Source organism: Pundamilia nyererei, unplaced genomic scaffold (assembly GCF_000239375.1).
Source record: "Pundamilia nyererei isolate P.nyererei 1_Seehausen unplaced genomic scaffold, PunNye1.0 scaffold00279, whole genome shotgun sequence".
NCBI lineage: Eukaryota > Metazoa > Chordata > Actinopteri > Cichliformes > Cichlidae > Pundamilia > Pundamilia nyererei.
In genome coordinates this window covers 233541-257384 of record NW_005187680.1, presented here as the reverse complement: position 1 = coordinate 257384, position 23844 = coordinate 233541, and the positions used below count along the sequence as shown (strand labels likewise).

The 23844-nt window shown below is 38.0% G+C and overlaps 1 protein-coding gene across 1 annotated transcript; it reads right to left on the bottom strand.

Annotated features, from left to right (window-relative positions):
* Positions 1–1741: 1741 nt before the first annotated feature.
* Positions 1742–22661, bottom strand: hck (HCK proto-oncogene, Src family tyrosine kinase). The gene is made up of 13 exons (XM_005750580.1): positions 22422–22661; positions 12442–12581; positions 10350–10383; positions 9728–9821; positions 9474–9569; positions 9099–9202; positions 8457–8606; positions 7930–8082; positions 7637–7819; positions 7257–7333; positions 5267–5420; positions 4842–4973; positions 1742–3973 (listed from the first exon to the last, which is right to left on the bottom strand). The coding sequence occupies exons 2-13, from the start codon at positions 12571–12573 to the stop codon at positions 3771–3773; spliced, it is 1512 nt and encodes a 503-aa protein (XP_005750637.1). The 5' UTR covers positions 12574–12581; positions 22422–22661; the 3' UTR covers positions 1742–3770.
* Between the last annotated feature and the right edge of the window lie 1183 nt (positions 22662–23844).

Genomic DNA, 23844 nt, shown 5'->3' with positions numbered 1-23844 from the left:
ATATAGGGTGTTGATGTCATTAGACCACACCCCTTCTCATTACAGTGTTGCACATCACCTAATATGCTTAATTGGTAGTAGGCTTTAGAGCCTATACAGCTTGGAGTAAGACAACATGCATGAAGAGGATGATGTGGACAAAATACTCATTTGCCTAATAATTCTGCACTCCCTGTATTTCTATCTTTTATTAGATGTACATGTGGTTTGGTTATTTGCCTTTTGGTTGAAAGTACACTGAGAGAGGACTTTTTGTTAGTGATCTTAATAGTAGGTTTTTTTCATAATAATGTAAGTTTTGCATCTAATTGAATACAATCTATTTGTGTATGATTGTCAGTCTAAAGAGGGAGAGAGGAAAGAGGGGAACGTGAGGACAAAGTACAAGGTCAGGAAGAACCAGGTAAGAAAACAGACAGGGAATAGTGACAGGCACAACAGAAACTGTTAAGCTGACAAAGAAAAAAACACAAATTTTACTCACACAATCTGGAAGTTGTGTTCTCCCTATATTAAAGCTGCTATACAGAATCTGCAAAACAAACTGGGTTGAAAGTTTTTTTGACCCTCTTTAATAACATTCCAACATAACATTATCATTGATTGGGGAGATTAAAATGAATGATACATTTTTATGTGGTTCAGCCAGAACTCTACTTAAACCTCAGCCAATAATAGATAGGCCAACTTTTGGACCGTCAAAATCTTATGATTTAATAAAGAAATTTGCAGACTTGCACAGAGATGGTAAAATTATGATGACTGATTCGGAGATGAAGACAACAGATGACGAGGACGGGGAGGAACAGGGGTTTAAATGCACCAAGGAGACAGTCAGAGAGAACTCGGGACAACTGGAGACAATTAAGGATGCAGGGACTGACAGAGACAGGGAAGAAGTCTCATTGTGACGAGTAGTTTATATTGCCTGGCTGGGCAGCTCTCTGGGTGCTCAGCACCCCCAAAGCTCTGATCCTAGAATTGCCCCTGTTAAAAGCTAACATTATACCAGCTAATGTTTTCCTCTGATTAAAGGCTGGTTACATTTTCACATTTTTTAAGAGTTTATTTTCTAAGAGCCAAACAATGTTAGATCCACTTCAAGGAAAGTTTAACTAATGCCAGCTAAGAGCAGCTAACAGCATCAAAAACAGCAACACTTACCAAGTGAAAAGTTCAGGGTATCCTCAACAACTCATCTCATTATCAATGTGATCAGCCTAAACTTACTGCCATAAATTACAGCCAAAGTTGGTTGTCCTACAGTGGCCAAGTAGCTAGGATTATACAATTGAATTAGGAGGGGTATAAAACATAATTCAGTTGATTGCAGTTGACTGATATCTAACGATGAGATTTTACATACTGTACCTTTCAGTTTTTGGGACAAGCAGCAAAAGAGAACAACAATCAAAATGCTGATAATGCTAATTATATTGCATGTGTAGCTCATTCTAAATTCCTTGTTAAACAATATATCATTTTGTTACCATCTCTGTCCAGTCAACGAAAAATTCACTTAAATAAACAATTATTTAATTTATTATTTATAACACAATGATGATCAAATCTGGTTGGAGACCCTTCAATGAACTTTTGTCTTAGGCCCCAGCAGACTCTCTCTAGACACATTTAATTAGGCATATGTCTGGGTTTATGGTGAGGTATCTTACAGGTAGTGGAATCATTCCTAGAGTCACATTTAAAATATGTTGCTTGCTGTTACACCAATACACACTTATAGTTTTTAAAGTAGTTTATTCCATTTCATGACAGTTGCATTGACAGAATCAAGCATCTCACAAATATCACAAGGGCTTTATATTGAAGAATTAAGAAAAACACTAAAATATACTCAACTTTGTGAATATAACTATATACAGTGCTAGCAATGATTTAGTCATCATTGTAAATGAATCATACCTGTTTATATAAGAAAAAAAAAGCTCTCATATGTTTTGCTCACAGTCCCCACTCTATGAATGGCATTAAATTTGTCACAGCATGAAATCGTTAAATCTTACTCCCCCCCCAAAAAAGCTCTTCTGACATCTGGGGCCCCTGAAATGCATTAGAACCACTCAAGTAGTAAACTTAGCATTGCTTTTAGTATATGATTTACTATTGCTGATCAACTACAGAAGAAATGCTTGTTGTATTGTGCAAGAAATCTACTATTTTCAAGATGAGACACATAATGTAAATAAAATAGAGCAGTCATCGTTCCTTCACAAAAACGAAAATAAAAGGCATTTGCTGTTAGGAAGACACTTCCATTGAAGATACAATGGCGTTCAGATCATAAAATTAGCAAAAAAGTCCAATGTGAAATGTACCTATGCACTGCTTTCTCAATAATTTAAGTAATAAAAGAGAAACATGTAGGAATCAACAAGCATCATTAGGTAAAGAGCCTGAATGTTTGCATCTCTTCATATATATCAATGTCTGTACAGAATATATCGTACACATTAAGTCTGCAAGAAAGATCCACTGCAAAAGGCACTATAAAGAAGTAATGCTAAATCCACAGCATAATGAAAAGTATAAATAGTGCTTTTAAGCAGAATCAGCAAGACAATACCCACTTTCCTGTGAAACACCACGGTTTTATGGGAGTAGGGGGGCAGTGGTGGGATTGTTTGTTTTATTATAGTTTTATTAGAGCTGAACACATTTTCCTGTGAACATCTGTGTTGTGGTTGATGGCTGGACAATGTGCGCTAGAGCATAACAGCAATCTCCAGGTGTTCGTGAATGGGGCCATGTTTGTGCTACCATAATATTTTGTGAGTGAGAGAGTCTGGTTTGATGTGAGCTTAAAAAAACCCTTCAAAGGCATTCGATGTTAGGGACTGTACACAAATTACAGTGCTGATAAGAACAATAACACGCAGGGCTATTTATAGTTTGTTTTTGTTTAGTAAAATAGTTTTCTGCCTCTTGCAAATTCACTCTTTTGTCCTTGCTCTTCTGAACTCTGCAGGCGCTCTTCACGTGCAGTGCATATACATATTACCCAGGAATCTTTTTTTCAAGGAACTAAAAGGTTACGTCATGCATTGGTGCACTCTAGATCTCCTTTTGGTTAGGCAAACTAGTCTGCTTGCACATGGAAACATTTTGAAGAGCTATACCACAAACTTCTCCAGTCCTGACAAGTTGGTGTTATTTTAGAGAACAGAAAGCTCCACCTCTAAAGTTCCTGGAATCTAGAGTTCCTGGACTTTGAGGGGGGAGGTTTGTCTGGTTTGTGCAATTCCTCCAGAGTTTCTGGAAATACGCTTTTCAGGAGACTCTTTCTGGTCCTTCTAACCCATGCCTCGCCTGCAAAGTGAAGTAATACAACTCACCCCTCCCAAAATGTCAGACAATGTGTCCTGTGCGTAACATTCAACTTCCTTACAGTAATCCATGATATGTCCAGTCTGTAATAAAATGACTACAAAAAAATGACTACAGGTACAAATGATGGATGTGTTTGTGCATCACTTATTATATCGGGGGCTGCAGATATAACAAACCTGTGGGACTATTAACAAAATTAAGAATCTTACGTTGTGACTGCTTCCTTAAAGAAAACTTTCATGCATCTATAATTGCTGTACAGTCCTTTATTACTAAGAATTATATGTTTATAAATTAGAAAAAGATTGAGATGCAGATAGACAGAACTGTAGAGATTGTATATATGTGTGTGTGACCTGAGCTGCATTGCTTCCTGTAGAAGTTACAGTAGGTGTGAATGGATGTGCTCTGAAACATTAGCCTCATGGCTGCTGCTGATACTGGCTCTCTGTGGCTGTGTAGAAATCCTCCAGGACGCTCTGCAGGTAATCAAAGGTGGGGCGGTCCTCAGGCTTGTTCTTCCAGCACTCCATCATGATGTCATATAGTTCCTTGGGACAGCTATCCATACGTTGCATTCGATAGCCCTTCTCCAAGTGGCGGATCACTTCTGGATTGGTCATACCTGAAAATAATGGAAGAAATAAAAGTATAAAGAAGAGGACTAATGTAGGAGTAAGACAATCTAGAGTGCTTTGGTGAAGGTGATAGTTCCTTTGATTAGTTGGTCGATGAACAACTTTGATTCAGACTAAAAACTACAGGATGGACTCAAGAAAAATACTTATGGAAAATCTCTGTCTTTGTTAATGGATAGGTTTATCTATCGCCTATGGATAGCTTCTCCCTTCATGATATTAACATTCCAAACTAAGGCAGCTATGTTATAATTTTCCACTCAAGGTGACGTGGCTGCAGCGAATGAACTGTTATTTACTCTTAGTTGTACTAAGAGGAACTTAAAGAAGTCACTTGCTAACCTAAACTAGCATCCTACTTGTTATTACAGTATAGCAAGAATGCAATCTGCCAGTGAAGCTACCAAGCAAGTGCTAGCAATATCTGATAGATACCATTAGAGCACTTCCTCGTTCACAGACTATACATACAGTAAGACAGGATTTGTTATTCAAAGCATGCCTCTGAAATTGCTGCTCCACCTGACTGTTGTCTACCTCAACTTTGTGTTTATCAGAGCAAGAACACTACTATTGTTCATCTTCTTTAATACAATGTGTCTGTTTTTTTTTAACATTCTTTAGATTCTTTAGTGTCCTCCTTAAGTATAAAGTCATGTGTTGAATATCTCTAGTAACATTCTAACTTTTTATACAGCCATGTTTATATATTCAAAAAATCCCATGCTAGCTTGTTAGATTTATTGTCTTAGTAGGCCACTTTTAACCAAGTAAGCTTCTCCTGTTTACCAACTATTTGTGCAAATGTCCTGCTTTTCATGGGATTTGTGTCAAACTCTTGTGTTTTCCACTTACCAGGGTATGGTGTACGCCCATAGCTGATAATCTCAGTCAGCAAGATGCCAAAGGACCAGACATCAGATTTGATTGTGAAAGAACCGTAGTTTATGGCCTCAGGGGCTGTCCATTTAATGGGGAACTTAGCACCTGGTTGGAAATAATTGAAAACCCAGTTAGAATAGGAACTAATGTTGACAGTGAGACATCACTTGTCACCTAATGATACGGATCTCCTGGTGACATGTTTACAATGTGCAAACCATGAGGTAAGTCGCTCTTATCGTCATTCTCTGCTTGTTTTGTCATTTGGGTCGTAATCTGATATTTCACTGACACAAAGTCATTTCCCTTTGATTGATGAAACTGTGACTGCTGCTATTCCATCTGTTCTGGGACGATACTTGCCCGGATCTTTTGTAATAGGAAACATTGCGCTGTACCTTCCCTGGCTGTGTACTCGTTGTCTTCAATGATACGAGCCAGGCCAAAGTCGGCAATCTTGCACACCAAAGCCTTATTGACCAGGATGTTGGCAGCTCTCAAGTCTCTGTGGATGTAGTTCCTCTGCTCAATGTAGGCCATCCCCTCGGCAATCTAGAAACAAAAATGACAGAGGACAAAAAGTTGTTGCCAAAAATTAATATCACTGGCAAGGAAACACTGTTCCCTTTTTCTTTCAGTTCATTTTACTGCTGGTAATAATAGCAACAGATATTTTGCTATAATATGCATGAGGATTCACATGGGTACTCTTTCCCTTTAGCACCTTTGTGTTACTGCTTGATAAGATCAGCCTCTCTTGCTATCTGATCAATAAACTTGAAAAAATCAGTCATGGTATGATTTAATCAAAGTAGGTGACCTTTTTCCCTTTCCCTTCTCTCTCTGTTCTTTGTATTTAATAGGAACCACCTCAACAGCAACAAATATGCATGCACCCCCACGGATTAACTGCAAAAACCTGGATGTCTCACTCTCTTTGAAGGTGGTATAGTTGTTAGATGGGCTAGTATTTCAGAAACTGCTGATCTCCTGGGGGTTTCCCACGTTACCCTCTCTAGTGCAGAAGAGAAAATATCAGTTCCCTGAGCAAAAATGGCTTGCCTATGTCAAGTTAGAAGTCAGAGAATGATGGCCAGACTGCTCTGAACTGATATGAAGTTTAACAACTTTAACCACTGTTTACAAAATGGTAAGCAGAAGAACATCTCTGAACACACAGATATTGAACCAGATGGGCTACTGTAGCAAAAACCACTTCATACTATATGCCACAGCTGTCAGCTAAAAACAGGAAACAGGCTGCAGGTCATGCAGGAGTTTTTTAGTACTAACTAAGCACTGTTTAACCACCACTGCTTATCTAATTAAAATGTTGTTGCTAAGCACGGAAAATGGCCTGTATTTGTATAACGCTTTACTAGTCCCTAAGGACCCCAAAGCGCTTTACACATCCAGTCATCCACCCATTCACACACACATTCATACACTCATGACCATGCCTTTATGACTATTGTGTGTGTATCTTCTCATATCTGCTTGCAGATAATCTCAAACTGCTTTTTTACAATATCAGTTCACTCTAGGCTACTCAAAAGGCCTCAAAGTGATCAGAACTTAATCAAATAGAGCACTTCTGGCATGTGGTGAAACTGGAGATTTTGATCATAGATCCACTGCTTAACTGCATGAAGCTGTCATGTCAATATAGATCTAAATCTGTGAGGAATGTGTCCAGTACCTTGTTGAATCTATGCCACAAATAATTAAGGCAGCTCCGAATGCAAGTACTAGCAAGGCGTAACTAAAGAAGCTGCTGGTGAGTGTGTTTGTTTTGTGTTTACTGCGAAAGACTGTTAGCACAAACTGGTGATATGTAGGTAAAACTAAATAGGATTTAAGTGGAATGGTAATTACAGTAAACTAGCCAGTTAGGGTGAAATAAGCACATATTCTCAAGGCACACTAGCTTCAAAGAAATGGTAGCTGCTTGAAAATTTGAATTTAGCCTGTTGATGTGTAACAGAAAATGTCTGTTTTTGAAGATTTACATTCATTCTTAAAATATTCAGCACAATAGCACAATGTAACCTGTAGTTCTTCTTTCATTGTTCGTCTTTGTAGTTAATATTTCTTTTTTTTCATTGACTAAACATGGTTGGAACATTTTGTTCGGTGTTACTGATAGGCCAGCACCATTACATTATCCTTCAGGGAGTTTTAATCATTTTACTTTGCTCAGTTTTACAGTTAGAATTTCTCACAGAGAACATCAATACAAGAGCTGAACTTTGAAAATGATTTTAATATTGGGACGTGTGCTTTGCACTGCATACAAACACAAGTTTCATTTACAGCCAGAAAACCAGGGAAACAGGTGGGACAAGCTTGCAAAAGCACCAGTACTTAATGTGACCAATATATTCTCACCTGAGCAGAGAAGTCAATGAGCTTTGGAAGCTGGACTCGGTTGCCCTCATCACTCTTTAAGAAGTCTAATAAACTACCTGTAGGCACACAAATGCAAAAGTATTAACAAACAGATGGCATTAGTTATTAAACTGATAATTATTATTATCACCCATTTTAATTATAGCCACTGCTTGTATTAGCTATGATCAGTTCATCTTTTTCAAATGTTCTTTTACCTCACAGCAAAGAGCATCTCCCTTCATTTTTAGTGTAACATAGTGTAAACATTTTGAACGTAGATGTCATGGGAAAACCCTTTTCAAAGATGTTGCAGCAATCGCTGACATCAATAGCCCATGTGGACATGTACAAATACACACTCAGGCACACACACACACCTTTCTCCATGAACTCAGTGATAATATAGATTGGCTCCTCTTTGCTGACGACAGCATGAAGTCGAACCAGTTTGTCATGTTGTAGAGTCTTCATGAGGTTGGCCTCCATCATGAATGCTTCCACTGACATGCTGCCAGGCTTCATGGTCTTCACTGCTACCTTTGTGTGTTTGTTGTATGTGGCTTAAAACAAACAAACAAACAAACAAACAAAAAATTACGTTTAGGAAATGGATTTCTATCTAACATCACAATAAACAAATGGATTCTACAATGATGAAGATCTATCTCACCCATCCACACTTCTCCAAACTGGCCAGCACCGAGCCTCTTGTCCAGTTTGAGTGAAGATCTTGGGATTTCCCATGCATCCTTCTCCCACGGCTTTTCAGGTTTTGGACTCAGGCATGGGTTAGTCAGGGACTGGCAGAGACCATCTCCTTGCTCTGTATGTAGCAGAATGAATATTTAGCAATTTGATTTTGTACCTCTGTGGTAGAAAAGTATAAAATAAGAAATAATGCTATTGAGAAATCATGACAGTAGTACTCGTCACAGAGCAATGCAATGTTCCACAAAGGCTGCCATATTAAAGTTGGCCAACAGAGTGTGCTCTGCACTACTATAAGACTAATGTTCAGTGGAATGCAAACTAAGCTGGAGCTGCTTGGCCGCCCCCAAGAAGTCCCAACGTCAGCAATTCAATGCAAACAGAAGATAACCTAACTGTGCTATTAAAACACTGTGAGCACAGCTGTGAAAAGTTTGAATGAGTCAGCACTGGACTAGAGCGTGAGATTTGTTGATAGCTAAAACTCACTCTTGTAATGGCTGACCAGTTCCTGCAGGGTGCTGAAAGTGATGCGGGGAGAGATGTAAAATCCTCCATTATCCAGTGTACGAATCTTATAATGCTTCACTGTGTCACCGGACTGAGGATCACTGTCCCTGACAGACAGAGAGTAGCTGCCTGTGGAAAAGGAGAAACAGCATCTTATCCACAGGGACTGTTCAAAGCAAATTAAAGCAACACACAAGAGGTCTAGCTTGAACTGGAGTGTCTTTTCTCTTGTTTTTGCTTGATTTAGGGAAACAGAAAAAGCTGTGAGCATCACATGGACATTCCATCACAATTTTAATTTTATTCACGCTAGTGTTAACAGGAAGTCATATGTCTAGTTTTCAGACACTTTGGAAACATAGCATTCATTTTCAAATGAAATATAAGTCTGCTAAAGTATCCTTTCATCACTTCTATAGTTATGACTCTAAATGCTAATATTAAAACGAACTAAAACTAACTATTAACATTGACAAGCAATTAGCCCATGTATATACTGTCCTTTGTTACAAAGAAATATTAATATTATTATTTTAATGTACGATTTGGTCCATGCTTCAACTTTCTTCTCTTAGCCAACAAAAGAACAAAGAGTGTCTTTCTCAAATATACATCACTTACCTTTGGTAGTCTCACTGTCTCGGATCATGAAGGATCCAATTTTGTTCCCAGGGGCCAGCAACTGCCTCTCAGCATCTTTCCTGCTTACGCCCTTAAAGAACCACCTTAACAGTAGGAAACAGATAAGTCAGTACTGAAACCTTGTAGCGGCTATTTTGTATATGCCCTCATTTTACCTTCATATTGTTTTCTGTGTTACCAAGTTCATTTTCAGTTTAAAAACATGACATCTAAATATGTTTAAATATGTTTAGCTTACATAATGCTCATTTCCCTATTATCAGTAATAACACTATGTCATATTACTCGTTTTACTAGTATGGTACACAAGTGTGTGTGCATGTGTGTTTTTGTGTTCAGAGTGAGTTTGCTTACTCCTCTGCCTCCAGAGTATCTTTGGCTACATAGTTACTGGGGATGTAGCCTTCCTGACTTGTACTGATTAACATAGCTCTCCACCACTCGCCTGATCTGCAGAGAGAGTAAAAGACAGCATCTATGAAGACTTAACAGAAACATGGCAAGTCAGAAGTGTCACAAGTCCCCAAACTAAATTTGGAACACGGAACAACCTGATAACTCTTCAAACCGCAAATAATATAAACCATCTTTTTTGTGGTTGAACTTACTCCTCTAAGATTTTCAGCTTATCTCCCTTCTTGAAGCCAAGGTCTCCCTCATGAATGGCCTCATAGTCGTACAGTGCCATGGCAATACTCTCCCCTAAAGCAGAAAAAAGAAAGCAGAGGAAGGCCTCATGCACTGTTGCTGTCATGTGCAGACTAAAACTTTTTTTCATTTCATTTTTTCATTGTCACCTTAAATTATGTGCATGAGGTTTTTGGCCAGTACTCCTAATATGTGAGAGCGACTGATTGTTCTGTTTGTTTCAGCACTAGGTTCACCGTTTTCTGGCTACAAGACTGACTTCTTTGTATGCTTGATAATAATAGCAATAGGGTTAGTTTTGAAGGCCTGCGTGGTGAGGCAGTGTGAGGGGTTATCGCTCTGCACACACACGCTGAGTCTTCTTCCTCTTTCTGGCATAAAAGACATAGCTTTCTGCATCTAACCAACACTGACCTACATCTTGGTTTTTTAAATGTGACATATCTATTCTCATATATCTGTGACATGTATTTGTGATGGCAAGGAAAACACCTGTAACTGGCTAAACGTGCTACTGTAATAAAAGATGTGGAATGAAGTCCCGACATGTTAGTGTTGCTGTACGTATAGAGTGAGACTCACCATCTGCAATGTTTGCATTGGAAGGCATTTTGGCCTGTGGAAAGACAGATAGAAAAAAAAAGTAAGTTCTTTCAAATAATCATTTCAAAATCTACAAGAAAATTGTTTAAAGCTGTAGTAATTATTACAAATCCTGCACAAAACACTAGTGCAGGATTGGACAACAAGTCCAATTTTTTGTTAAAAATTGGACTTGTTGTCCACCCACTTCCTGGTGGTATTATGATGTCACATCATGGTAGTTATTCTCTTCAAATTCAATAATAATAAACTACTGTACAATTTGAATGAAATCAAAGTTATCTGAAATCCAAAAAATTGGGTTATGAATTGAATGTGTGTGATGACATAGCTTAAGTGCTGTCACATGCCTCATGGCCATTAGGTTCGAGCACATTAATGTGCTTCAATAAAATAACTGGTTCTTATTCTACATGGGTTTTTTTAAACTCCATGCTGGAGGCATGTTACTGAAAACACACATTTCGAAGGAAGGAAGGACTTTATCATATCAAATCTAGAAATCTAAATGTGGTACAGAGTAAATTTTGTTTGAGGTTTCTGACATGTAAGTCGGCTCTTCGTATCACACAGTTTTTGACACAAAGTGTTTATTTTTTTTACAATGATAAAAATAAACAGAGTTATGTAGAAACCAGGCGTGTAGATGTAACATCTGTATATTTAGACATCTGTAAAAGAATACTATGTGCAAGTCGAGAGCTGTCTTATCCCTTTTCATTCTACATCTCCTAGCTGACTGCTGTGCTCTGCTTCTTCTTCTGTTACTTCCTCTTTCTTGACTAAGGGTGAAAGAGATGTTATAGTCAGTACACAGGAAACAGTAGCCGGAAGAACCGCACTTACCGACCGCAGCACTGCTGCTTACCCGTGCCACAGATCAAAGTCTGGCCGGTATGCAAACTCACAACAAGTCACAGGCTAGTTAAGAGTGTGTGTTGTCACGCATATATCCTTTTTGAGTAGCACAAGAGAAGTGACTCCTATCACTTCTGAATCAGTGAAATGTGTTCTTACTCTTCTGTATCATTAAAGTAAAGTAGTACTTGTAATATGTTATGAATAATAATTATTTGTCTTTTAAAGCCAAAAATCTGTTTTATTTGGACCAAAACAAAAAATGGAAAGTACTTTCTGTTTATTTACTACAAATATATTTCAGTTTGATTCTACTTCCGAGCTACTGCACTTATTTGCCAGCTGTTGTTTATTTTAAGACGTCAAACATTAAAGAAAAAGAGGTACATTTATCAAGCGCTTCTCTAAAAAAAATTACATTATGTGGAAAACGGAATGTACATATGAAAAATAATGGTATGTTATCATTTTCCATTTGTGGCCAACCATTAAGTTAAAAGCCACTGGGTTAAAGTGTCCAGTAGCATTAAGTAGCTGCAACAGTCACTCGCTAGGGGAAGTTGCGTATTCCTTGACTGGTTGGTGAGTGGCTGCTGCCTCTCACTGGTCACAAAGAGGGTGCTACAGCGTGCATGCAGACAACCTGCTATTGTTACCTTTGGTGACTAAGGCGATCGCCTGGTGACCAAAGCAGGATTTTTTTTTGGTGCAGCACACCAATCAATCACTTGTCAGCTTTTTTTATGGTGGTTACAATAGGGTTACTGAGCTGTATTGATGCTTTCATAATGACTGCCTTCAACCACTTGCATATTGGTTGGAAAAGGCCCTTTGAAAAAGGCCTGTGTGACTGGGGTCTAACCTAAGACTAAGGTAAATAATGATCAAAAATTGGTGGTATGAGTGAATGTGAACATAAATGGCTGTCTGTCTCTGTCTCTGTGATGTACTGGCCACCTGTCAGAGGTGTACCCTGTACCTTGTCCTATGAGAGCTGGGATAGACTCCAGCCCAAGTTCAGTCAACAATTATGGTAAAATTATATTGCTAATACTGTTGCAAGTTAGACCAGTAAATACTTTTACAGTACATTTAACATTATTTAAGTGTGTCATCTAGTAGAACCTAACATATAGCCAGTGGAGGCAATAGAGGCAAATTGCAGGCTAACAATATGAAACACTGTATGCTGTGACATAAATTGACTACTTACAGCTTTATTCCCAGAGTTTCCTGTGGTTGGGTCTTTGACATAGTGGGCGGTCTGTGCTCGGTTCTGCAGATCATCATTACCCGTTCCTTTGCTGTGAGGCTCCTGCTCCTTTTTTGAGCCCACACAACCCATGGTGCCTTCTGCAAGATAACAACAAGAGGAGAAACAGCAAGATGTGAAAGTGTGGACATCAGCAGCATTTTTCAGGGTATTTGCCCCCTAAACCTAATAACTAGTTGTGCAACCTTTGGCAGAAAAAACAGCAATCAAGCATTTGTGATAACTGTGGAGGACTTTTGGCCAGTTCTTCTTTGCAGAAATGTTTTAATTTAACCACACTGGAGGGTTTTTGAGCATGAATGGCCAGTTTAGGGACAGTTACTTTTACACAGCATTGTATTGGTTTTATTCAGAGGAGAGTGGAGTGTGCAAAATAAATTAATATAGTTTAAGAATTGTGGAATTTTAGTATCAAAAACTGCAACAAACAATATGATTCTAGCTTTTCGTACACAGAAGGAGTTAGGATGTTTAAAAAGCACAAGATTCATAATAAATGTGTAAAGCAGTGGTTCCCAAACTTTTTTCGCTGGCCCCCCCTTTGTTTTACAGAAAAATGTTCGCCCCACACACACATCCATATTTGCTCAATTGAGGTTAATTACACACCTCAAACATTTAGTAAACAATTAAGCAAATACAAGTAAACTGCAGGTAGTAAGAAAATAAACTACTAACTCTTTTACGCTACGTCCACACCTACACGGGTATTTTTGAAAACGCAGCTGTTTCGTCCACATGGAACGGCGTTTCGAATCACTGAAAACTGAGATTTTTGAAAACTAATTTTTTGCGTTTACGTGTGGGAATACAGAGTTCGTCATGCAACGTTAAAGGTATGTGCTTTTTTTCACCTCACGCTGTGCGCCACGTTATTGTTTACATGAGAGGAATTGCAGAATGGCAGATAGTCAGATTAACAGTATTTTGTCTCTATCTTCAGGTTTTACACGCTTAGATATAAACACACAGTTTCTGTCCCTCCATTTAGAAAGGCAGAGGCGTCACGGTTTGATTATTTTACATGTAGTTGTTTTTTTCCTGTGTAATAATGTTCAACATTGCTATCAATAAATTTTTCAAAAAAATGCCTCTCTGTGCAAAATGAGTTTAAAAACATAAACAGCTGTGGGATACTGTTTGTCCTGATTTAGACAGAGGGAACAAATTGTGGCAGGATCAGCCTGATGTTATTTGTATCCCACTGTAACTTTACTGTATAAAGAGCTAACATCTCCAAAATGTCAGGAGTAGTTAGTCATTACAACAAGTGTTTGTGAACTAAAAATCAAGAATGTGGGATACTGTTTGTCCATGATTTGAAGAGCCCAGGTGTGCTCCCGACGAAGGAAAGACCAATTCTGCAGGGGAGACCAAAGGGAAGATATGCTTCTCCATATTTTCTACTCTTTGGCTTAAAATGAAGTTGGTTTGGAAACATATTCAGCTATGCTTCATCTCCTGCTTTGCGTTTGTGTTGGCTCCCCGTGCTAGCAGTGTCCAAGCCTTGTTTAAAAAAAATACTTTTTTTTCCCTTTTCATGCAGCGCCCCCCCTGCAATGGCTCTGGGGTGGGCCCCACACTTTGGGAAGGTCTGGTGTAAAGAGTTAGCTAGCTTCTCTTACACATATAAGCTTAATAAATTATTTCTCAAATGACCTTTGAAAGAACTACAGAGGATTCTTCGCTTAGTTAAAGTAAATCCAGATCCTTCCTTGTAAATATAAGCCGAATATTAATTTGATTACAATCGTTAATTTTTGGTTTTTACTGCCGAATAGGGTTGTCCACACAGGAAACAACTAAAATCAACCAATACCTCATCACAGCTCACAATTAAACTTCATGTATCATGTTTTTGCAATGTGGATAAAAGAAAGGAGAAGTAACTCAGGGGGGTGGCTGAGGTGAATGGATGGGCCAGTGTTACTTTGAACACGGGAGGCTGGACTCCAAACCAAAACTCAGCATTAGACATTATCTCAACCCAACTGCTCTTACTGTAAATGTACTGAGAAAATTCTCTCATTTTGGGTGTGTAACGTGGGAAAACAGCATGTGAAGATATATGTGTCGCCACAGACGGTAGACTGAGAAGAGAAAGATGCCTTAAAACTCAGATGACCATGAGTAAATGTTTTTGACACACTGCAGGCTTCTGCGAACTCCACACTACTGCTGTTTATTCTGAATAATTCATATGTTCTCACACATGTTCGTGACTCACTTGATGATGTTTGCAGTTTTGGCAAGTAAGTCTTTCTGTGTCATGTGCCAACAAAATAATTTCCACACAAGTCTCTGTTATTCATCTGTAACATCTAGGGAATGCATCCTTGTATCACACTGTTTCAGCGCATTTATGTCTGTATATGTAAATGTGCATGCAGATAAATGGAACAAAGTTTTACAGGAACAAGAACAAAGAGAGAGTCTGTGATAGGAGATGGACACTGTGTTTGATAGCACATGCACAGATAGAGAGGACACAAGAGAGACAGCTGTTCATGTCTGATCTCCTGCCACCTCAGAGAGGCAGATTATTGCCCTGAGCAAAGGAAGCCTAAACAGAAAAGCCACAAAGCAGCAAAAAACATCAGCGGTTACAGAATTTTTCATGTTTTCTCCAACTGGCTGTTGATCTGTTCTGGAAGCTGCAGATTATTATGGCCAGCAATAATTACCATACTGTCAATTATGCACAGTGGCGAGCAATGGAAAATGTTTAGACACAGGAAGTGGTGTTACTGAGGTCAAAATTGGTGGCGTTAACATATTTACTTCCCCTTTTCTCTGCTCCAAACCTTGTTCCTCTTCAGATGTCTACTTGAGGCCTCTTTGACTTCTTTAATAAAACTCTCAGTACAATACCTCTAGATAATGAACAGTCATGGTGCCGCAGTTTTACTAATGCAAAATTAAAATTAGCGAAACAGTAAAAGAGAGCTTTTTACTCTGTGAAAATGCAACTGTCAGTGTCTTGCCCACATGTGACGCACCTACAAGACACTTCAAAGACAAACCAAATCGTCCACACAGCCTGAATCAAAAGTGCCAGCAAAAGTGGAAAAAAACCTCAGTCCTCAGGCTGGGATGTTGGTGCATGAAGTCCTGACAGCGCTTCACATTGCAGCATAATTTTAATATCACTGTATCCAGTGATAATATCCTAAATATGTCTCATCGCCAGTACGTGCAGAATCTTTACAAGAGTATAATATCAGTCTGATTGTGTGGGTGCCCAGTTGTTGCTGTGCCCTTGCTACCAGTAGGTGAGAGCTGACAAACATCACAGTGACTTTAACTTTAAAAGCTGCTTCTTCTATTCAAAGTATTATGAACACAGAAACGACTTTTTCAATTACATCTCTGTAACACTCAATATGCAATAAAAAGAACAGCAAAACATTTTTCTCCAAGAGTTATCTACTGCAATTAAGCTCTAAAGTTAAAGACAAGATCTGTTTTGCAGATAATTCAAACTGATCAATTTGCTAAGAGTAGCTTATTGCAGATATAGTGAATGGTTTACAGGATTTTTTTTCACTAAAAAAAAAAAAGATTAAATGTGAAGCATAAATGCATGAATTTGGTCTAATGGCCTTTAGAATACAAAAAGTCAGATTGTGCAGAAGTGTATGGGAAAGCAGATCTCTGTAAACACTTTCACGAGGGGTGACTTATTTGGATAATTTAAAGTCTGCCTAAAAAAACAAACCCTTGATACTTTTAAATTTTTTTTTCATGAAGTAAGGTCCCATTAGAGTCAGAAAGACAGATAAAGCTGTGCATTGTTTAGAGCGGGCCTTATTTTGTGACACGTAGCTACCGCAGTGTTCCAGGGTTTCGCATTCAGATCTAGCCCTTTGCTTGTCATGTCTGGTTTCAAAACGGCAAGATGGTGACAGTTAAAATGCCCTGCTAGGGCCTCACAATGGGGCCACTTTACAGCTGTGCGCAACATTTTTAGATCTAAACAAACTTAAAGGCAGCTTTATAAACTCGATTTATCTCATAAATACTCTTTGTGGTAGCAGATGATTCAACTTGCTGTTAATCCCAGTGCTTATATTCTACCCGTACATTACAGATACATGGATGCTACTCTTCACTGGAACACCTTGGAAAACAAATCCACTAATGACTTTACTGTAGCTTCTATTTGGAGCTTTCTGTCAATGAACAACAGCAAAACTGTGTTAATCCTAATGGACTGTGCCTCCAGGTTATGAAAGCTGGGAGTGTGAGGATTATCAGTTCTGCAATAGAAAGACCTTGGATTCTTAAGGGCCTGGATGTTGTATTTTGTTAGAAAGAAAAATTAATTTCCCAAAAAAGCTAACCCTTCTCAAATAACGAAGTTGTTGAATGTAACTGCGGTAAACATTGCGTGCTCATCCACTCCATCATTATGGATTAGAGGGGATGACGACTCCTCACATCAGAGAATTTCTCCTTTTTTCATGTGTTTTCTGAGAATTCTGAAAATTAACATAAATATTAAACATACTGATTAGAACACACTTGTTTCTTTGAAGAGTATAAGAGAAAAAATGACAATGCAGTCATTGTCATTTTTTCTTAACATGAAGCCAACTGAGTTTAACCAGCAAAAAGAAAGTATTTCTAAAGACTACTAATTAACATATATTGCTTTGACAGTACTTAGGAAATACAAATATAACGGTAAACGATAGCACAACCAAAGTGCGTGAAGTCATTGAAAAAAACAAAACACAAAAGTCTGAACTGATGAACTTCAGATATGCTGTTAGGCCTCCCACATACATTAATAAATAGTTGCCATTTCTGGATCTGGATCCATTTTGCTAAGGGGCTGTTGACTTGGGCTGCTAACCCATCTCTACCTAATAAGAACTTAATGTTATGTTACCATCTTTAGTGCTATGCTAAGTGAAATAATAATATATTTTCTAACTAAATTAAGAGAAAGATGTTGACTAGTCCAAAATAAACTATACATAAAGAAATGATCAAACCACTTTACAACAATGTAATTTCATTGTGTCCTGACGATCTTGAAAGACCTCTAACCACAGACACGTGGTGCCACTCCCCTAAACAGTATGGCAAGTATACTGAGATACTGTTCTTATAAATAGTAGAGGCCAAAGATCTCTCTCTCTCTCTCTCTCTCTCTCTCTCTCTCTCTCTCTCTCTCTCTCTCTATATATATATATATATACATATGGGCTTCCCCAGATTTAACACTTCATGCTGAGGCAACTGATAGTCATTACACAAGTCATGTCTGCACAAGTCTTTAATCAATATTGCTCTATTAATCCACTAAATGTTAAACTATTGATTTTAGATTCTAAGAATGGTCTTCATAACAACAAGGTAGCAATACAGTCTAAGTAAAAAAGAAAATAAATAAAAAATTGTGTATATAAAGTAGGCTAGCAAAACAAAACCACAACCGTCTCGTCTGTTATGATTCTCACACCTATAAATGTTTACACTAAATGTGAAGCACAGACCAGAATGGAAACATAACTACATCTGTAGTAGTTGTGAATGGCTCACCAGTCACCACCTATAATTCATCTACTTCTGCAGCAGACAAGGAATGAAGCCCCTAATTAGTGATTCATCTCATCAAAGTATACAAAAACAAGTGGTAAATGAACATGGATCCTGTGTAAATGTGAACGTGTATCAGTTTCTGTTGTGTAAAAAATAAAAAAACTTGGTTAAAAAAATGCTTTTATGGCAATTTTGTTTTCACCTTTTATTGGGGATACGAAAGACAAATTCATGGGAAAATTCTTATGCTTTGACTACGCCATCAGTTTCAGTTCTGTGCCTATGCTGTTCTCTTATTGTTTTTTCTCCTCAGCTTGTGGCCGAGACCACATCAACCTTCAAAAAAGCACTATCTGGAACAATGGCTTTGTTAAACCTGTAAAGTCACCTTGTTTCTTTAACAGTAAAATCTTAAAAAACACATGGCGTCTAATGATAGAAATCCCAAATCTATATCTAGTTATCAATCTCCACCCATGAAAAACATGATTTTAATCACAGCAACAAAAGATAAAGTGTGGAGTTTGACACAAGGTTATGTCCCAAAATACTTTTTGGGAAGTAAACTTACTTTCTTGTAAAGAGTTAGCAGGGAGTTTTACCACTCCTATGTGCTCAAGTTAAAAAGAGGCTATGGCGAGGAACCTGTAACCTTAGCATCACGACTGGAAATTGGCTTAAACAAATAGCATAACTCTGAGTCGTCATGTATATATACATAAATATACATAAATATATGTTACATTAAGATAAAGATAAACAGCCAGTGATGACTGAATCACCGTATGTTGTACGTTACATTTCAGTTCAAAACATCACAAATTGGTGCGCTGTGGTAAAACTATCGTGACTTTATGAACTCATGTAAATGCCCCACTGTAATCACAGCCAGTATTTTTTCATTATCTTTTCTTTTAAATAAAATAACTGTATTTTAAAAAAAAAAAAATTTCTGTTTGTTTTTTGCTGCATAAAAAAAATTATATGGGCACTGATGGTTTGACAGAAGAGACTTTTCTTCATCATGTATTTAATTTAAACACCACGGCGGCCCTAATAAACAGTCATTAAAAAAACTTTAAAGGCAGACTGCACATGTGCTAAAGGAGACTTGAAGACGATGCATGATAGCATGATGAATCTGAATTCATTATCTGAGATCAGCTTGGCTCATCTACTTTAAAGACACCACTGACTGTCAGCATTTTTGACCAGACCAAGTAAGGCTGCCATGGCAAAAACCCTGTACTGACTTAACCAGTGGTAGGATTTCTTTTTGTGTTTTTGCTTATGAATTTACTTTTTTTTATTAGAAGGAGGAACTTATAATTTCTTCTTTCATAAATGATGCGGTAAAACTCTATAATAAGCACTTTGTTTTTCAATAGCAACGTCTATAATATGACATCACTTTTGGAAAACATGCACCGTGTCTTTCAGAAGAGAAATGCTGCCTTTCAAATTATGCATTTTTGATCTGAGATAAGAAAACATATAGACTCCCTAGCAAGTGATTTACTTTGATAATACCAACTTCTGAAAGCATATAAGTGAGGGTTAACCTTATGATTACGAGCTCTGATTGCAACTTTAAAGAATTTGTAATGAACAATTAAACTAAGATACTTATTCAGTAATATCATATATGGATGTTGACAGTATAACACCACTGTGTCTTCTAACCGACTCAATCTCTATGGCTGGCAGTGTAAAGGCCCAGCTCAGAATTAACAACTGATATACTATGCAAATGAGTACCACTCCTAACACTAGGCTGTGTATTCATAAATATATGTATCCGTTTTATAGACCCTACTGCAGACTTGTAGTTGGAGGATATCTGCTTCCTTTACCTGTCTGTGAGGTGACAGGTAAACAGGTGAGCAGGTATCAGGCTGCTTTAATGCTCATGGCTTTAAGGAAGTATCTCATTTATTATCCTACATTTAAACTAGTCTGCTACAGCAACAAACATGAGCAAAAACTCTCTCAAGGGACAGAGGAGTGGAATTATTCATGCGTGCCTTGTTGGGCGGCCTTTCTTTTTTATGAAAAAGCTGCCAAGCTGTGTTTGTAGCTGTTTAGGACTGCCTCAGGCCATAACAACATCACCTGCCAGCCTGGCAAGGGACCAACAGAAAGAAAGAAAGAAAGAAAGAAAGAAAGAAAGACAGAAAGAAAGAAAGAAAGAAAGAAAGAAAGAAAGAAAGAAAGAAAGAAAGAAAGAAAGAAAGAAAGAAAGAAAGAAAGTTGACATCGTGTCAGCCTGGTGGGTTACTCCTGTGCATCTGTGTATACTGCTGGCACTCAATAACACCTAATAAATTTGGCTGATAGACACATGGCAATCGAAATGTGATAAAACAAAATAAAAACATATACTTTCTATATGAACAAACAATTTTATTTATGGTTTGATTCTTATTTTATTATTATGTCACACAAGTATGAAAGGTTTGGGTAACAAAGTTATAATCAGTGTAAGGTTGCACTTATTAACTTGCACGCTTGAAAATAATATCTAGTTTAGGTGGTTTAATGTTATCTGTCATTAATTTCTGAGTTCTCAGAGAAGTCCAATGTGTCTGCTCAAATTTGAACATTAAAAAAAAATTAATTTTTCATTTGCCAAATAGATAACTAGAGAGATGTTTTCTGTTTGTTTGTACAGTATTAAACAAGTTCAACAGATTTCTAAAATATTTGTGTTTTATTGCTTTTATGACCTGTCGTCCAGTAAATCTTGAAGTAAGAGAGGATTGTCTTCTAATAACTGATCTTTCATAGATCAAATGACTGTAGTCAAGTGTACAGCATTTTATGAGGACCTTTTCTTATTGACTGTCATGCTGTACAATTCTACTGGTCGAAGTTTATTTTACAGAAGTCCAAAGTTTCATAAAAAGACCCCACCGCTCAGGCTTCAGACTGCTTCAAATACTTAAAAAAGCTGAACCGTGAATCACAAAGATGAGCAAGGGGAGGTACTCTCACTTAAATTATGATAATTATATCAACCGGTTAGTCATCTTATTTGAGAAACTAAAATCAGTTAGCAGAATATTGTAAACCATGTTCAATAAATGTAACACATTAAGTTCAGTTGAAAAAAACAATAAAAAATTTGCATTTTTTTCCACTTCACGGAGTCACTTCTTCATTTACAGCAGTGGCTTCTGGGGACATTTTGTACCCGATAATTCTGCACCCAGCGACTTTATAGGGTACTGACTGATTCTCAGTTTTCATCTTTATCAAACAACAAACAACGAAGAGTTAACATATATTAATGTTAACACATTTAAAGCATATACACCAGCTTTCCATCATGAGGGTTTAGTCATTAGTCAGTGTCAGAATTGTGTTTCCTTCCAAACTAAACTAACAAACTAACTCATATAAATGTCATGTCAGGATAAATCGTGATTATGTGAAATGACGTGTTTGGAAAAGATGTAAAACTCAGTATGCTATATACATAACATACGTAACAGATCGATTCCACTTCGACTGTGTAATACATAAATTTGAATACAAATTAACTACACAAGAAAAAATTATTGTTTCATGTTTTGTAATGTAATTAAAACAACTGGGTTGCAATAACCCTTTAATTTTCCGTTTAGGACATTTTCGAAAAATGACGCTGAAGTGACTTCAGGCCTATTAATGCAAGACAAGACGGGGTATTCAGCTCTACTAAGTACTGTGATGTAATATCGGCATTTCTGCGGTGTGTCTAACACCTCCGGACTTTCTTTTAGTGCAAGTCTGTGGGGTAAGAGCAGGAAAATACAAATAATTGTCTTCCCCACACTGCAATCATATCCGTCGTCTTCCTTTAGGGGCTTTGATTCTAAACCCATTCAACGTTTAAATTGAAAGCTGGTGTATAAATAGAGAACAGAAGTGAAACTAGTCTTGTTTCTGGTTTAGTCTAGATGGACATTCTAAAAATAACTCCCATGCACCCACTCACACGCACTGTCACAAACACGGTAAAGGACTTCAGACCCTCGTTTTAAAAGATTTTCACATTTAGAAAGTGACGCGGGACACTCTGATAAAGGTGCTTTACTGCTGTACATCCCGGTAACACGGCCCACCGGCTCATCATCGCAGTTTATGCACCGTGACTTCTGCAGGCGGTGGCTGTCAAGCACCGTGAACTTCCTCTTTTTGGAAGTGAGCATCGCCTTTATAAAACTAAAAACTTGTCGATGATCAAACACCCACTTTCCAAGTCTTAAAAAATATTTTATTGTAACCGTTTTACTTCCTACCGTTATCTTTTTTGTGTGTTTTTGTTAAAATTTGTACATTATACCCTCTCACTCACAACACAAGCGAACACATAACAGGACACTTACCGCGCTTTAGTCAGTCGCTTCGACTAGTATCTCTTTGGTTATAAATGATCTTCTAAATTTGGATGAGCGGGTGTCGAATATTCCTCATTTCTTTTAAGTGAGTTCCATCCCTTCCTAACTCGTGTGGGTCATTCCGGACACGTTGACAGGGCGGCGGAGCGCAGCGCACTGGACTTGCAGGAGGAAGTTTAAGCTGTACGCATCTGAGGTGGGGAAAAGAGGAACAAGCGCACACCAATCGTGCTCTTGGTTTCACTGGCTGAAACAGCCGCTGGTGCCTTTGATACTTTGATGGACTCCAGAGCAGAGAGCTACCAAACGCAGGAAGTTGCATCAAGTTTCTTAACTACTGAGAGTTTGTATTTCCAGTTCAGTTTACATACTTGATAACATCTCCTGCATTTTTGCCATATTTGGATTAAAAACCTAATCCAGGTCAGATGGAAAAGGGTGGCTGTGCACAGGGAAGAGTGGATGGATTGGTTCACAGATGCGAGAGGAACATTTGCATGATGTGCGGGATGGCTCGAACAGGTATTCAAATAGTAGTTTGACAGCTATCGTGCTCAGCAGGTCGTTCTGGGGCTGGAGGCAGGCCAGGCAGCAGAGGGAGGAGGGGTAGGCGGTTCAGCCCCGGGGTAACAGCAGCGGCTCAGCATTAACACATGAGAGAACGCTCCCAGCTATAATCCTTAATCAAGAGTCAGGATTAGATTAGAAACGAAGTTCCCTCTGTCTCTCCACCTCCCGAGCAGAGACGGGAGGTGGAGGAGGGGAATCAGGATAAGAATAAAAGGGATAACATTAGTAAAATAAACAGAGAAAGGTACAATCGGGGCTAAGGATCGAATGAAGATGATCCTAGATAAAAACAGGGATGAAGGATTAAAGAGGCAGCTGCGGATGACCTGACTTTGTGACTGCAGATGTAGTGAGCCTTTTCTATTCTAAGGTACAGGCTTCACTTTGTGACTCTCATTAACTTCAGTGAGAAAAGTTCCTCATTTAGCCTGTGAAAAGCCAATGTTAAATTATTAACCCAGACACAGTCAGAGTAAACTGATGGGTAATTTGTTAAAGTGTTGTGGAGTTTTAATATCTTTATTGGGCCTTTCCATAAGGAAAAAAACAACAACAACAACAACAACAAAATAAGCCAGAGTGAGCTTTATCTAATAACACCAAGCTTGCACACCCTGATAGATCCAAATGAACCCTTTAGGCAGAAATGACTACTACCACAACCAAATTTCAATCAATAACTTCTTATCTTTGCGAAACCTTTTACTTGTCTTTGCTCCTTTTTCTGATTGCATCGAAATTTTGGTGGCCTTACATGAATTCATTTCATTCAATTCTGTGTATTTATTTATTGAAACAAAAGTCACGTCAAAGTATTTATATTATATTATATTATATTATA